The 18,091-nt window shown below is 37.6% G+C and overlaps 2 protein-coding genes across 2 annotated transcripts in view; one reads left to right on the top strand and one right to left on the bottom strand.

Annotated features, from left to right (window-relative positions):
• LOC122718214 (cysteine protease ATG4D) overlaps positions 1-18,091 on the top strand; it is a 43,693-nt gene that overhangs the window by 2,453 nt on the left and 23,149 nt on the right. The gene's annotated exons all lie outside the window — the stretch shown is intronic.
• LOC122718213 (metabotropic glutamate receptor) overlaps positions 1,142-18,091 on the bottom strand; it is a 32,409-nt gene continuing 15,459 nt past the window's right edge. Inside the window, exons 3-7 of the mRNA XM_043943062.1 lie at positions 16,579-17,390; positions 11,499-11,611; positions 8,365-9,021; positions 7,684-8,155; positions 1,142-4,105 (exon numbers count right to left, since the gene is read on the bottom strand). Of these exons, the coding sequence (XP_043798997.1) occupies positions 3,960-4,105; positions 7,684-8,155; positions 8,365-9,021; positions 11,499-11,611; positions 16,579-17,390 (2,200 nt within the window). The 3' untranslated portion in view covers positions 1,142-3,959. The remainder of the gene's footprint in view (positions 4,106-7,683; positions 8,156-8,364; positions 9,022-11,498; positions 11,612-16,578; positions 17,391-18,091) is intronic.

The following is an 18,091-nucleotide window of genomic DNA, read 5'->3' as shown; positions in this document are numbered from 1 at the left end:
AATGATGTGTAAGTGTATCAAATACAAGAGTGTGACTTATGTGACAGTTTATATTTAAAGAAAATTAAATAAATTTGATTCTTTCTGATTATGAAAATGACGAATCAAATTCGATTGTTTATTAGCATTTAAAAATATAAGAAATATACAAATACAGGTTAAATCGCGACGCGATTCATGAATATGATTGCTATTTATTATTAAATTATAATTTTTAAGATTTTATATAATTTTAATGTGATATTATATATCACATATTAACGTGTTTTTATTGAGAAATACGGAACAATTGCTAATACTTCAAGTGTCATCTCGAAAAATATTTAAACCAATAGTTAATCGATATTAAAGCACAACATAAAAGCATTAAAAATCAACGAAACTGTAAACATAAATGTAATCGGTCATCTAGGACTCAAAGTTGAAAGCACAGCTGGACAATTTGATTCTCGTTGGCTGCTAATTTATCTGTCACTAAAATCAGGTTACAATCCTGTAGCGAATGTGACACTTTCGTTATCGGATTTACGTGCCTGTATGAATTTTCTAATTACATTAAAGTGGAATTAAAATTATTTTATCAAATATATCAATATATATATATATATATATATATATATATATATATATATATATTGATCTTGAAGTGATAATTCAGAGATTTCGAATTGTGTTACATATATGATTTATCTCTTTATCTTATATAATATATTATATAAATTATTCCGGAATAGCTAACATAAATTAGTTACAGGTATAATATGCATATGCATGTAATGTGTGTGTGTATGTGTGTTATATTTTTACTTTTAAAATGACTATCATTATTACTAATAGAAAAGAAAAAGTACGAAACGATTTAATTTGGGGGTTAAGTGCATAGTGAATGTAGTACCATGTTTTTTTGGCGCGGATTATGAATTTAGTAAAGAAATTTATCAAATGTAAATGTCGAAATCAAGATAGATAATTTATTTTTTATATTAATTAAATTAAATTTCTGTTAAAAATGATATTGAAAAATGATTAAACTTTTAATTTATTTAATTAAATTTGATCAATTTATTTTTTTATTCATAATGGAACGAAGGAGAGGAATTTTTTTTTAGGTAGAGCGAATAATAAAATGCCATAATTCCATTTGACGGGGCAAATCTATTTCAATGCTCGATATTATAATAAAAGATACAAAGTTATCTTTTTATATGATCTTCAATTTCGTCAAAGTATAATTCCTCATAATATTAATGTTTCCCCACGCTCTTCTTCTTTTAATAACGAATTTTGCGTTTCGTAACAAGTACATTTGAATCATTTGCGTATTATAATTATTGAAGATTACAATTTCAAGTATGAATAGTTCATGTAACAAGTTAATTTTTTTATATCTCGATTTTTTTTAACTACAGTCCAATCTTTGCAATTTAAGCGAATTATAATCTTCAAGGTCACGATTGTTTTAAATCACTCTTTCATGTTCTTACTTTCGTATATTTCCACTAACCATCTTAGACAACAAGATCAAGATGTTGTTTTAATCGAACAAGTCGAGTGTAAATTCTGATATTGGTCGAGCCAGGTTAAAGGTTCGCCTTAAAGCGATTTATTTATTGTCTACTCTTCATGAAAGAAGTGTGTATGTATATGTGCACGTGTATGTGTGTATATTGAATTTACGCCATCACGTAGTCGGCCTAGTTTCAAAATTTTCCGCCATTCATTTTTCTCCTGTCATTGTCACTTCTCTCTGACTCTTTCTCTTCCCTTACATTCTTCCTGTTATTGTTCTAAAGTTTCGCATGGCGAACTATCGAATTGCACTTCTTTTACGATCCTTTTTTATTGACTGTTGGTAATTCCGTTATTCGCGATCCGAACGACCGCTTTACCGATTGTTAGAAACAACATAAATAAACTTTTATAAACGCTCAACTCCTTAGAAATATCGTGATAATATACATTTAAGAGAATAATAACGATCCATCTCGTAATTGAAAATGATTCCGTATTATTTCACAATCTCGAGACGATTAAAAAATATCGAAGAAGTATATATAATTCGAATGAAAATTTAATTTCGGTCCCCGATTATAGCAACTTCTTTCGAGTTGTAAGATGCAATTTGAATATCGACGGAGCATCGCGAATAAAATTAACAAATTCACGCAATTATTACGCGTCCCGAGGAAGGAACACATGAGATCTCGCGCAACGATAATAACTCTGTGTATATGTATAAGTACGTGTGTGATAAATATCCTATTTTATTAATAATATGTATATAATATATATACATGTCACGGAATGTAAATATTTTTCTCCTTTTTCTTTTTTTTTTTTCTTTATATATATATATATATATATATATATATATAGTTCGTCAACGATCTACGTGGGACAATGAACGTCGATCACTCGAAACAAGCTAATTACATATGCGCGAGCGAACCATTTCCGACAGAATAATTTCTGGCACGAGCTTATCCCTTACGCGCGAACGCACATCGTGCATGCATTCCAACGATTTAGCGCAGTTTCGAACTAAATACCGAAAGAGAAAACTCCATTCGGTCGCGTCATTATTAATCGTAATCGAGTTTAATCATCGACACGCGGGTGAACACGCTGGTTTAATCGTGCCAATTAGTTGGCTCGTTAAACCAATAAACGATACAAACATCGTAAAGTACATTTGCCGGTCACAGATTAGCTCGTACAACGAGTCGTATTTTTCTCATGGATTTACATTATCATTATCCTTATGTCCAATTTACAATTTACAATTCGTTCGAATATGTATTCTGTCGTCCATAAATACATGGATATCCGTTTAATTATAATTTGCATCAAAAAATACAATAACATAATATTGAATATGGCACGAAGAGAAGAATATTCAAAATTTTTTCTATAATTATTTTTAATTATTAGTCTTGATATTATGACGAGTTAACAATTCGAAGTATTTTTAATTAATTAAATTACTCAACGGAATACCAGATATCAGATATTATTAGACACATTTAATAAAATATAAAATTTTAAACAAGCATCGTTTCATAATAATAATAATAATAATAATAATAATAATAATAACAATAATAATAATAATAATAATAATAATAATAATAATAATAGTAATAATAATAATAATTTATATTGTATATCAGTCATTCGTTAAAACCGACAAATATCTACACACACACTTATGCACAGAAGTATATATGTATAAGTCAAACTCGTGCCACCAGATTACATTCATGTTACGACGGTACCTAATACATAGGCGTATATATAAATATCTTTGTTGCGTTCATATATTATTCACGAGGATAACCGTTTGTAACAGTAACAATAACAACAGCGATCTCAATTACGATCGAGTGATCTCGATATATAATGAACGAGCGAAGACGACAGTTTACGACGACACAGATACGATCCAGTGTCGTGTAATTGGATAATAGGCAACGCGGATTTTTTTATTTAAATAGTTCGCTTAATTTAAGAAGTCCACGCACCACTTTTAATCGCACACCACCTGCGTGATACGTAATAAAACGGGAGAGAAATCTATAAGTGTATATACACATTGTTTATCTTTTTTTATCTCTCTTCTTCTTCTTTTATTCGTCGAATCGAAAGACACGATTCTACCGGTGGAAGGAAGTTGAGCTTACCCCACATCGAGGAACCAGCGTATCGTAGGAACAAATTGCGCGGACAAAGAAGGAAAAATCGGAAGTGGCCTCGTTAAGCCTCGTCTCCGCAGATTTTTACCGTCGTTCCTTTTTGCCGCGCAACACGTTTCTCTAAGCTCGCCATTGCTATCCCCCTTTTTATTAACACGGATTCGCACTATTCACTGTGCTCCTTCGTTCGGAAGTCCAGAGGGGAGGAGAAGTGTTGGCTGGCCGCCAGGACGCCCCCCTCTCCCTCGAGTACGAATTATAGCTTCCCTACAGCTGTGCCACTTGCTCGTTATTAGTTTTGCTCGATGCGTTCGATGTCAAGGAGATCTCTGTCACTCCTACCGACGTCTGCACCGCGGCCGTGAGCGCGCTTTGAAGCGGCATGCTCTCGCTGGTCAACTCGCATCCCGTGTCTGAAATTTATTAAATTTTACGCTCATACAAATAGATTTACCGTATAATAGGATAAATGGGATAAAATACGTGAAAAATGTTCGAATCCCCGAGGCGTTCTTCAAATTTATTTTCATATGTATTTTTTATTTATTCGCAACGCTGTTACGAAGAGGAAAACTCTTCAAATGTGGACTGGTTTTCAATTTCAATCCTATTGAAATCCTGTAAAACTTTGAACGTGCCAATTAGTTCCGCCACTCGACGCCTTAATTCGCGACACGTATGCACAACGATTATGCACACTTGGCTGATGCCAAGCGCCTTCTGAAACGTGACGAAAGGAAGGTTTTAACGGTGGTAGAGAGCGTCATTCGATCGGAAAGTAGGATCTCTTCCCATTCTTGATTATTTAAAGACTGGAAACATGGCGTTAACTGTTTCACTCGTATCGAACGAATCGCTTTTTCTCTCTCTTCTCGCGAATCCTGCGCCATCACGAAGGACAAAGAAGGATCGTCGCGTGTGAGAGAAACGGCGAGAAACGATGTAATTGAGGAAAAGTTGGCGGCGTATTTTGTGTATAGGCGCAATCCTCGTGGGAAAGCGGCTTTAAACTTCCACGGAAACAACACCGGGAAATGAAAATTTCCACTATTAGTTCGAAACTTAACTCCGTGGAGAGTTGGAAAGAGCAAACGGCTGGCCGGCCATATCGTTCCTCTCTAATGATCATCGAAATTAAACCGGTTTAATTGGAATTGATATTTGGTCAGAGGAGGAACCTTCCTTCATTCGAAACGAAACGAAAGAAGAAGAAATCTCTTGCCTGATAAATTAAAATTATTTAAAAGGCACTCGAGAGAAGTGCAATCTCTCCCTATTTAAACCGGCGTTGGTCTTATTATCGAAAGTTTTTTTCAGCGAAACAGATTCGATCGAAGAACAACGCCATTTGTATTATTAAATCGTTCGATCGAAACGGAAACGCATGAGAGAGAAAAATAAGTAGATAAAATGAACGATTTCTGGATAATTGACGAGGATGGAAAAATTCTAAAATTACCGATCGCGTATCGGACGCGTGATAAGAGGCATGACGATTGTTCGAGGTTAAGGATAAAGAAAAAAAGGAAAAAGATAGGTTTGACAAAGATGAGAGGATGGGCGAAAAAGGAAAAAAGAAAGTGACAAGAAACATCGTTATTCGATGTCGATGTTTTGATACCAGTAGAGTCGAAGCTTCCCTCAAGAGAGAAAAATGTCGATCGTAATTAGCGTTAAGAGGTTCAATCGAGGAGATATTTCCCTATCTTGTACGCGATATTAACCGCGTGTTTCGACTCCTCCTATCCAGTAACGAGCGGATAATTAGTACGCAGTTAATAATACATTCCGGCTGATCGATCCTGGCGAAGAGAAGCCTTGATTTTAGACGTCATATCTCTCTCTCTCTCTCTCTCTCTCTCTCTCTCTCTCATTTAGAGAATCGATCGTTTCAAAATTTTCGAAAACACTCGCCCCCCTCCTTTGAAAATTTAATATCTCGTAATATCAGGAGGAAAACGGAGGAAAGGGGGGGAGGGGGGAAGAGAGTTGGCAACCAGCGACGACTAACGATTCCCGCGAAATTCCACACGTAAATTGCACTCTCGCTGTAATGGCGCGAGTAACTGCGGCGAAATGACTTCCCTCTAACGTAACGAGGAACAGCGAGGTATTGAGGAATATTATTTAAAACAAAGCGAATCCTCGAAAAAAAATGAAGTAAAATAGCGTTTCGAAATAGATGTTTAAACTAAACTCGAGCTACAGCAAGAGAGAAATTCTAAGTAACAGAAGTGTGCAGAATATTTTTATTATTATTATTTCTTGATTATTCTTTTTCCTTGGAAATCAAGAGACAAATCAAGAGACAACTTTTCGAAGACGATTCAAAAAATTACCAAATCATCCGCTCTCTCTTTTTTACGAGGATGAGGATATTTCGAGAAAGAGAGAGACAGAGAGAGAGAGACGTACGTGACAGATGGCAAATCCAAGAATTAACTTAATAATTTAGCGCAGTATGAACAGTAATCCTTGCACACCCTTGTAATTACGTGTAACGGACAATGATAACAGAGGAATCGATTTCCATACAGAAATTNAGAGAGAGAGAGAGAGAGAGAGAGAGAGAGAGAGAGAGAGAGAGAGAGAGACGTACGTGACAGATGGCAGATCCAAGAATTAACTTAATAATTTAGCGCAGTATGAACAGTAATCCTTGCACACCCGTGTAACTAGCCCGTGTAATTACGTGTAACGGACAATGATAACAGAGGAATCGATTTCCATACAGAAATTGGACGGAGAATCGGTATCGTATTGAGCATTATTTTAGACTCGAGAGAAACGGGAGAAATCGCGCGAAGTAAAATTCGCGAAGAGGAGAGGAAATTAACGATTGTTCAAAAAAGAGGAGAGGGGCAGGGGAGATCACCTTTCTCATCCGAATAAAAAATTGTGAAGAATTGTTGAAATCGATCAAAAATTTGTATATTGTACTCGCGATGTAATCGCGAACGAATCATCGAGAAAAATTTCCCTGTCCATCTCTGGATTTCCTGAAATTTCCATTTTTTCTCCAAGAATCGTCGAATTCTTAAATACGAAACTTCAAATTTCGAAACTTTCGTGTCCCATGCCCGAGTATCGGTGAACAACAATCGGCTCTTCTATTTATATGGCTGACCTTAAGGATCGGGTTACACGAGTTGCGAACTCGATCCTCACGAAAAAAGTACGAGAAGACAACGGTCGTTGAGTGAGGAGAGGCGGTGTTACAAGGTGTTGGCAGCGTGCCGAGGCGATCGCCACCATCGGTGTTTTCGGTTATTCTCTTCGTAATTTTGCGAGTCGCGTCGGATTCGGATTCGGATTATTATTAGCCCCCACCTTCACTCATCGTGTTCCATTTTCTAAAAATGGAACACCGGTTATATTGTATTTCGCGTTTCGTTTTATGGAATCGTTTTTTTCTTTTTTTAAATTTAGAATTTTAATCTTGGCAATTTGACGACTCGTTTCGACCGAGGTTTCGTTTTGAATAATTGTTTTTAAAAAAGGGAGATTTTAAAATTTTCGTTTTGGAAGCTGAATTTACGCGTGCGAGTAATGCATGTAACACGTATAACGCGCAATCAATACGCCCACCGTTTGCTTATCTTGGCCACTGATCTCCGCAGACTCTACAGACGATATTTTATATTGGAATATACGTGTATTTCGCAGTAGATAAATCATCCTTTCCCCCCCCCCCCCCATTTTCATCGATCGATAATTTACCATGAAAAGAGATTTAATCGTTTTCCACCAGTCAAATGAATATATATACGTATATATAAATCAAATCTTTCGAATTATTCTTTTAAACGAATACATCTTGGTTCCTCGTTTTTCAACCACAATATTTAATTATTACATTTATTAAAGAAAGAGATGTATTCATTTATATATATATAGTTGCTCATTTTTCAACCACAATATTTAATTATACTTTTGATGATGGAAGAGATATATTTATTCATATGGTTATTCATTTTTTAATTAAACTCACATTTGGTGATGGAAGAGGTGCCGGCGCTGCTTCCCTGTTTTTTCGACTTATCTCCCATGGTGACCTTCCTCCGGATATTTTTGTCCGGTTGGAAGAGGATGATGTATATCTTGGGCGAGTAAAGGCAAACGAGTGTGACGGTCGCGCTCAGACTGATGGCAACGCAGAGAGTGGTGATCTGTGTCTCGTGCGCGTTCCCGGTACCAAAGTAGATCGGAACGAAGGCCAGCCATATGATGCAGGTTGTGTACATGGTGAAGCCGATGAACTTGCTCTCGTTGAAGTTCTCCGGTATTTTCCGCGTCTTCACCGCGTACACGGTCGAGATCAGAATCAGCAACGCGTTGTACAACTGGGAGAAAAGGAAGCTCATGTCCTGGATGTTGCACTTGAGGATCACCTGCTTACGATCCGGGTAGAAGAATCTCGTGCCCGGTGGCTCGATGATCATCCACACCAACGTCAGCACGATCTGAAATTACATTTTCTTTTCTTTCCTTTTTTGGAGAAAAATGGATGGATCGAAAAAAGAAAAGTTAATAACTGAACCATGGAAAAATAAATTTTCTAACCCAACCATTCCAAATTCCGCTCGATCACAAATTTTCCTATTTTTCCAAATCCCCATACATTTCATTACACCGTGGATAATCGAAACAGTCCAATTCGATCCGTACTCACCTGTAACGCGATGAGGGCTGCCGCGATGCACACCTGGGACGCGGGACTGATGTACCTGGGCCTGACCGCGGTCCTCGACGCCGAATCGAAGATTCTCGCGATTCTGTTCGTCTTGGTGAGCAGCGCCCCGTACACCGCGCTGAAGCTCACGCCAACACCGAACCTCTGCAGTATGCAGGTGACGGTGGTGGGCGTGGCCAAGAGGAGGAACGTGTTCAAATAGCAGACGAGCACTCCCGCCAGCAGGATGATGGTCAGCTCGCGGCCGGACGCCCTCACCACAGGTGTGTCCCTGTGGTGGAACAGGAGGCACGCGACCGCCATAGTTGCCACGATACCCAGACACGAGATCACCGCAGGGGCGATCGCGAACGCGCTGTTCCACCTGATGTGATTGATCGCCAACTGATAGCAACCTCTCTTGTCTTCGTGCGGCCACTTGCCAGGCCCGCAGTCCATGCAGGTGTACTCGTCGTGCACGTACTCGTACTCCTCGCACTGGTCGCACACCCAGCAACAAGTGTCACCCTGTTGCTTCTTTATCATACCTGGCTCGCAGGGTAGGGAGCACGCAGAGATCGGTATGTCTTTGGTACCCCGTGCCCACACCAGCTCCTCGGTGCGGATGTCCAGCGAGTTGAACCATTTCCCCACCACCTGAAAACCACGTGATTATGTGTATATGATTTTCGTGTATATGACGATTTTTCTTTTCTTTTTTTTTTTTAATCGAAGATTTTTGATCGAAGATTTCGTAGTTCGATCTTTTTTTTTTTATTTAAACTTTAATTTCGTAGCAGTTTTAATTCAAGGGAAATTTGTGAATCTCTATTTGAACGAATAATTTTTCTTTTTTATTTTGGAAATCGACTCAAGTGATCTTTAATAGGATTTTTAATTTAAGGGTTGGCGATTTTTAAATCGTGAATTTCATGAATCGAAGAATCGATTTTTAATTATATAGGATGAAGATTTTTTGGACTTCTTTCTCACGAATGATCTTTTGTTAATTTTCTTATTATTATTAATTCAAGAATCAAGAAGCAACAAATTTTTAAATCGTTATTTGATCCACGAATCTTTGTCCATCTCTCGTATATCTTAATTTTTAAACAATGGATCCCTTGACGTTTCATTCAATTTGAAAGAATCTCTCTCTCTCTCTCTCTCTCTCTCTCTCTCTCTCTCTCTCTTAAATATTTTATCTTGTCCTAATTTTCAATAATTTTATTCTCGAACTCGGTAAAATTTGAGAATCACAGTGAATCCGGAAAATCCGTGTCACGGATCACGTTTCGCATCGATCATGGTGGAAATTGTAGAATTTTCGGGAGGCGGAGGATGGCGTAGCTTGTTTCGAGGACGGGCGTTGATCGACGTTGAAATTTCGGGTTGAAGTCTATTGGATGAGGTAGTCGAGTGGACGCTCGAAACGAGATACCGCGATTTCAATTCTGAACAATTCTGTTGTAACTCTCCTCTGCCGAAACAGTATAAAATTCGGAAAAGAATTCATTTCCCTAGGGAAGAAATTTTTTTCGTTCCAACCTAAAAAAAAATATATATACGATATATTGTTTCTTTTTTTAGTTATTATTTTTTTTTCAAAAAATATTTCCTCCGTTGCATCCTTCGTCGTTTAGATATATCACAGATAATCAGAGATATATGCACAAACATTGTATATATCTCTTTTTCTTTTTTTCCCTATACGAGTAATCCAAAGTTAGGCACCAGTTAAAAAGTAACTAGTTGAAAATAAAGTTACCTTTATAACTTTTAAATTTTTTTTCGTTTTAACCTAAAAAAGAATATATATACGATATACTTTTCTTCGTTATTAAAAATATTTCCTCCGATAGAACTTATCGTTGCATTCCTCGTCCTTTAGATATATTTCACTTTGATAATAAGAGATATATGCACAAACGTTATATATATACATCTCTTTTTCTTTTTTCCCCTATACGAGTAATCCGTATTAGTGCCAAGGTTGAGCACCAGTTAAAAAGTAACTAGTTAAAAATAAAGTTACCTTTATAACTTTTAAATTTTTTTTTATTTCAACCTAAAATATATATATATATATATATATATATACAATATATCGTTTTTTTTCTTCGTTATTGTTCCCCCCCTTTTTTTTCCCCCTATGCGACTAAATTCTGTACTAATGTCAAAGTTGGGCATTGAAAAGTAACTAGTTAAAAATAAAGTTATCTTTATAACATTATTTGTAGCTGTTATAATTAATTCGTTTAACTTTGGCCATTATTGTTTGACAGTTATTTGCGATTATTATTGCATTACGTTTTGAACTATTAAATTTTCTCCATCATGAAACTCGCGCTCCTTGATGATTCAAAGTGAGAGAGAGAGAGAGAGAAAAAGAGAGTTATTTCATCCTAGATAAGTAAGCGTCCATGTTGGTGGAAAGGTCGCGTTGCAATTTATATTCGCTGCTTTATCGTTCGAAACACGAGCCTGGCGATTTACGATTTTTATCGAAAAAACAAGTCGTTAATTTTGGATGCAAAAGAATCGGGGAAAATTTCATTTCGAATTTACAATTGTTTAAAGTATTCCGTTTCGAAAGAAGAAAATTTTTGGATGGAATTAAAAATTTTCCTCCAAAGAATGAATGGAGAGAAATTTTAAACGATTCGAAAACAAAGAATTTCATCTCAACCTCGAGGAGATGAAAGGAAACTTTCTCGAAAGTGCGATTGAAGAAATTCTTTTTTTGAAGAAGAAGAAGAAAAAAAGGTGAATCTAACCTCTAAGTGGAAGAGGAAATTAATCGTAAAGCGGTTTAATAATCCCGAAGGAATACGATAAAGCAATTTAAAAACGAATCGCATAGAAGATGAAATTCAATCGTGTTAACTGTAATTCCTCAACGGAGAGCCAAAAGGATTATCACAATTTATAGCAGTTCTTCACACAGGCTCCAAACTTCCTCCAACTATAATTCTCATTCTCCTCCTTCCTCGTTCAAACCCAATAATAATAGAAAGATATTCGAACGAGCGTGAACCAGAAACTTTTCCTCGGATCTTTGCTCGGCTGAGGGGAGAAAAAACGTAAAAAAAAAAAATTTCGAATAATGAAAAAGTGCGTGTGTTCTCACTTACCTGATACTGGTAACCGTTGGTGCCGTTGTGTTCCGATTTCCGAAAGTTGAGAATCTCGTATCGCGCCAACCCGTCTCCGTGCTCGTCGAACTTCACTTCGCTTCCCGCCGTGTCTGAAACAATTTCGAACATTCGTATTTCGAAAAAAAAGAAGAGAAGCGATTACAAATCCAATTTGAACAAATAAAGTCACTTTAAGAAATTACTTGTTTAACATTTGCTCGAACATTAGCTATTTTATATATATATTTTCGTATAACCTAACCTAACCTCGACCGTTTTGTCATTGCAATTATTTCCAATTATTATTATTACGGTTTTAAATTATCGAAGCGTGCTTATTTAGGGAGTTTAAGTTTACATATAACTTGAATTTGGTTAAATTTTCCTCATCACTGGTTGCAATACACCAGGATCCTAGCTATTATTGTCAAGCTTGTCTACTCCCTGAATATAATTGTTTCATAGGATAGCGGGATTTGTCTCGATCGTCTAAAGGGAAGATGATCGATGCTCCTGTATAGAAAGAGGTTCAGGCTGTGAATTCCCTCTTCAGAATTGTTTATCGTTGGTTGCTAAGTTGTTCTACAATTGAAGGATCTCTCCAGAGAGCATCGTCCAAGGCCAAGATCGATATATATATATATATATATATATATCTATATATATATACAGGAAAGTATCTCGTCATCTTCCATTTCGTTGCATGGAAAAATCGTTTCGTTAGAGATTTAACGTAGTTTTTTTTTTTAATTATCGGCTGCTACGCGCCCTATATTGGACAACTCGATAACCGATTGAAATTATATTCTCTCGAGTTTTCAACACGATTCGTCCGTCCTCGATTTTTTTTTTTTTTTTTATTACGTTACGCGAGAAAGGAAGGAGAAAAATTTTATCTTGATCAACAGCTCGTTTAACGATCGATTTGAGATCGGAATCGAGATCAAATTTTCGAATCTAATATTCTGCGAATAGAAAAAAAAAAAAAATAAATAAATTAAAAGAACGTCGAGATTAAAAATTTTTCCATCCTCGAAAGGTATCGAAAATTTTCCAAGCGAATTAAAGAAATTTACACCATTGTTGTGTGCAATTTTTATCACGTGCGAAACGAAGGCAATCAGCCGCCTAATGCATTCCTTCATTAGCGGGGCGGATTGTATCAGATTAGGTGAGAGCGTGACGGATATTTTTTCGCCTCGTTTATTCGTCGTCCCGTTTTTTACACAGTTATGTATATTCGATGCAGAATCTTTTAATTCTTCTTTAATTTCATGATACGACGAAGGAAGATTGTCGGGGATATTTTCGTTAGTTTTTTCGTGTATACGCGAACAAAACTTTGCAGATACGATTTTTACGACGAGTTTTTATGGGTGTTTATTTGATCGTATAAAAAAAAACACGAAAATGATCTCCGTTTTATTGTTGAGGATAAAATTTTTGTTTGTGCGAATTAGAAAATTAGAGTAAAAAGTTTGCAAGTTTCTCGTTTCATCGACGAGAAAAACGAAAATTGAGAATCTCTCGCGTGTAATTTTGTTCAAGAAATTAGGGAATTATTATCGAATAATAAATTCTCGTTAACGATTAATTTACATTTTCTTTTTTTCAAGCAAAATAAATCGGCTGATCGCATCTCGTTCGATCCATGATGAAAAAATAAGATATTATCACGATATACAATAATTATGCACGTGTAAAATAATATCAAGCTTAATAATTATCGCCAATTAGGAAAAAATAAGAGACTTTGATCGCGTGATCCCGTTTGACCCTCTTTAAACGAACGAGCTTCCTCTTTTTCGAGAGGAAGAAGATAAATAAAAAATTTCGTTTCTTATTTCGCGATCTGTGGTTGGATCGGTAAGGAAGAAATCTTTCGATACCTTCATTTCTCGCGCGATTCGAATTTCGTAGAAATCGCAACGAGTCACACACACGGGTCGAATCGATAACGCGGCCGCCACCGATTCGATTCGAGATATCGAGGGCGCGTATGTATCCATGCGTTTTATCCACGGTGGCGCGTAGGTAGAGAGATGGAAGGGAAGGAGCGTTGTTGTTATTAAGCATCGATTAAAAAAAGGGGGAGAATAATTTTCGCGCATCCTTTTTTGGAAAATCCACTCTTGGAAGAAACGAAGCTTCATCGATCTCGCGAAGAATGGAGAAATAGGGAAGAAATTGCGATTGTTGCAAACTTTTGTCGCTCCATCGTTTCTTATAAATGATGAAGGGAAGAAAACAAGAAAACACGTTTTTCGTCGTGCATTGAAGAGAAGAAAAAATTATATATATATATATATTCTGGATGTATCCTGAATGTGCATCGTTTTTCACGAAGGACGAGAGAAAGTGAAAAAGGGGAAAGGGGGAGAGGGAGATGAATGCATTATTTCGCTCTTGCCCCACTGATCCATCTAACGTATTCGTCACGCATTCGCGTCTGATAAACGGGAGGGGAAAAAAGGAAAAAAAAGAAAGAAAAAAAAAAAAACAATGGCCTTGGACTGCACATTTAGGATCGATACAGCACGATCCCTCTGTGATACTACCACCACCCCCCACCTTTTTCCCTCTCCCCCTTTCTCTCCACCTGTCTATCATCCAACTGTCAACCTCTCTCGGACCTCCCTTCTCCTCTCCTCTCTTCAACCCTTTCCCTCCTTCCCAGTTTTTATCTTTTATCTTTCTCTTTCCAAAAGAAAGAAAGAAAGAAAGAAAGAAAGGAAGAAAGAAAGAAAAAATCTCGCGGCCTCGTGAATTGCGATCCAGCGCCAAAAATTGCACCCTTCCCTTCCCCTCTCCCTCCTCTCTCTCGGCCACGCTGAAAATTCGTTCCAGCGTTCCAGCATGGAGATTTGCTCGATTCGGGAATGCATCGACCTCGGGGGAAATGCTTGGAATGGCTCGGCCTCCGCGAAACGGCCTGTTCACGTGATTGGGAGGGGGGAGGAGAGGGGGGAGGGAAACTTGGAAACGATACAATTTGTCACGATGCAGGTATTCGGTATCGGTGATTAATGTGTACGAATTGAAAGTGTTTTGAATTTTTGTTTCAACGAAAACAAAGCTGATAATTTATTTATTCTTTGAAGAATTAAAATAAAGATTTTTTTGGGGGGGGGGAGGTATTAAAGTGAAATTTAAGAAGATTAACGAAAATAAGTTTGTGTGTAGTCTGAATTCTTATATACTTTTTTTTAAATTTTTTTTTAATGATTTTGATAAAAATCAATGGGGATATTTGAGGATACATCATCTAGTAACTTTTTGTTTTAGCTTGATATGCTTGAAAACAATTTTCCCGATGGAGAGTTGTTCAAAAAATGAAAATAATTACTTTCCCCATCACTTGGTACAGGTTTTCACAAATATTCAACAGATCAGACAATCCTCCGATTTTTAACTCGTTATTATAATAAAAGTATTTTCAAAAAATTTTAAAAAATCTATATAACACGTGAGAACAATATTTACGCAATATTTTGTTTATATCCATCCATATGTTTTATTTAATACTTTTTTTTTTAATAAGATACCGCGTGCAAAAGACGGGAATCAACGTTTTTCATTTTTCATTTCTAGAATATCGAAATCGACAACAATTATTTATTATTTCACATTTACATCATCCCAGAGAACTCGAGAACTCGAAAACTCGGCGCGTTGATATTTCACTCGCGTATGCATCGAAAGAAGGGGCACGAAACCCCTAGAATCGCAAATTCTAATATCACCCCCTCCTCCCCCTCCCTTTCCCTCCGCCCAAAGTAAAACTCAATCAAGCGCGAAATACCGAGAGATGAAAACAGCATCGACTCCCTCCCTCCACGAATTATCCCTCGTTCTCAAAGAGCAGCCACGAGCGGTTAAGCTATGCAGGTGGCCCGTGAAATTTCATATCGGATTCTCTCACGCCTCCCCCTCCCCCCTCTCCAATGTCAATGCCTTCCTTGCACCTTCGTTGCACCTTTTTTTTTTTTTTTTTCCTTCTTTTTGTCGTTCGATATTATTCCTTCGCCCTCGCCTCTCACAAAAGCGTGTACGTGTGTGCATGCGTGCGCGTGCGTGCCGCGAATCGCGACCGCGTTTATTACTCGAGAAGGGAAGGGAGAGAGGGGGGAGGATCAAAGGACAAATATTCGAATATTCGAATTTTTCCCGCCCTCCATTGTTCCCCTATGCACGTACCCACTACACTATGCTACGCTATATTACGCTATGCTACACTATGGTACACTACATTTTGCTACATTATAGTACATTACACTTTGCTACACTACACTATGCTATTCTCTACTATATACTACACTATAGTACTTTACTATAGTATACTACACTATGCTATTCTACATTATAATACACTACACTTCGCTGCATTACATTATGTTATACTACACTACACTACGATACACTACATTACATCACGATACACTACACTTTGCTGCATTACATTGTATTACACTATACTATACTATATTATACTACATTACACCACGATACACTACACTACACTATACTACAATACACTATACTACACTATGTTATGCTAAATTTCATTATGATACACTACACTATATTACACATACTACACTACATTACACTATATTACACTACACTACACTACACTACGATATACTACACTACACTATGCTATGCTATATTACATTATGCTATGCTATACTACATTATGCTATACTACACTACACTACACTATACTACACTATACTACACTACACTACATTACACCACACCACACTACACTACACTACGCTACACTACGCTACACTACGCTACACTACACTACACTACACTACACTATACTACACTATACTACACTACACTATACTACACTGCAGTACACTACATTACATTACACTACACTGCACTACACTACATTACATTATACTACACTATACTACACTACACTACATTACACTACATTACACTACACTACGCTACACTACATTATACTACACTATACTACACTACATTACATTACACTACACTATGCTATGCTACACTACGCTACATTATATTACACACACACGCACACACACAAAATTCTTACCTGTGAAGGAGACGTTGAGGAGATAATTCCTGTAGAAGACGCCACGGTCATAGTTGGCCATGGAGGGGCAGAGGCCCTCGAGTTTCGAGCACACGTCCCTCTGGAGGTTGTGGAGGGCCAACGCGAACGCGTACACCGCGTCCACCACGAACTGGACCTTGGACTCTTGCTCGTAACCCCTTTCGGAAGTTAGTCTGAGGTTGGGGGGGCAGAAGAGCGTCGTGGCGTTGAGGGTCGTTTGAGTTGGTCCGTTCCGTTCCTTTTTGAGGAGGCAGTCGAACACCTCCTCCCAATACTCGCTGAACCACGGGTTTCGACGATTGGTGTCGGGGGTCAGGGAGGCCATGTACTCATCGAACCCGGGAATATTCTCGGATTGGAGCTCGACCGTGATGGCGCCCTCGGCCTCCTCCTCGAGGCCCTCGACGAGCTTGATCTGCCTGCCCCAGCCGTCGCTGGCCAACCATTGGAAGGGCTGGCTCAGGTTCGACCTCCTCGCAGCCTCGAGGATCCCCCTCGCGTCCTCGGCGCGCGTGAACAGCACCACCGCCCGTGCGTTCGCCTTCTTGCTCAATCTTTGGATTATGTCGTCGAACATGCGATCGTCCGCCGCGCTCGGCACCTTGACTGCCGCGGCTATGCACACGTTCCGCTCGGTCGCCTCCCTCGTGAACACCTCGATCCCGTATTCGCCGTAACTGCCCTCCGAGTACACGGTCGAGACGTAGGACCAGTTGGCGCTCTTCACCACGTCCACCAACGCGATCGATTGGAACGTGTCGGGTGGGACCGTCCTCGCGAAATAGTCGAACCTGGATGATCGTCCAACGAATTTTAATGATTTCGTCGGGGGTTTGTATTTCTATGGGGTTTGTTGATTTGTTCTTCTCGTTGAATTTTGGAAAAGGAGATTATTTTGAGACGAAGAGAAAATTTTTAAGTCTTATTATTAATTGTAGTTATTCGAATATGCTTTGAATATAACTTTTGCCTTGCATCTCTCTAAGAATTTTGGATTGAAAATGAAGGCTAATTTTTGGATAAACTGGTTAATCGATTAGCAGAGTTTTTTATTAAAAGATTCTGAATGGTCCTTCGATAACTTTTGCCCAGCTCTGTCTTTCGTAAGAATTGGTTATTTGGTTAAAAATATTGCAATAATAGATAAAATGTACGTATTGAATATAATTTAAAAATCCTAATGAAAATATTTTATCGAAACTAAAATAATTAATTTAAAAAACACTATTTTATGTACCTTTACACGTAAAGAAAGAAAATTCGTCGAATGTTAAACTCTATATTTATTGTTTCGTGTTTTATATTTTAACAATAAAATAATTTCTCTATTTTCCTTCTCTCTATCCTCAATTTCTCACCTGGAATGGAAATTATTCGATAACGAAAAATCAAACTACCTCTAATTTTACCATTATTTCCACGCTCGCAAAACTCGAGAAAGACTCGTCAAAAATTAAATCTAACCATTCGGTACAGCACACCATTCCACCCT

This window comes from Apis laboriosa, unplaced genomic scaffold, assembly GCF_014066325.1.
Source record: "Apis laboriosa isolate Shangri-la unplaced genomic scaffold, ASM1406632v1 scaffold5_cov152, whole genome shotgun sequence".
Classification (NCBI taxonomy): Eukaryota; Metazoa; Arthropoda; class Insecta; order Hymenoptera; family Apidae; genus Apis; species Apis laboriosa.
This window is presented reverse-complemented; position numbering and strand designations above follow the sequence as displayed.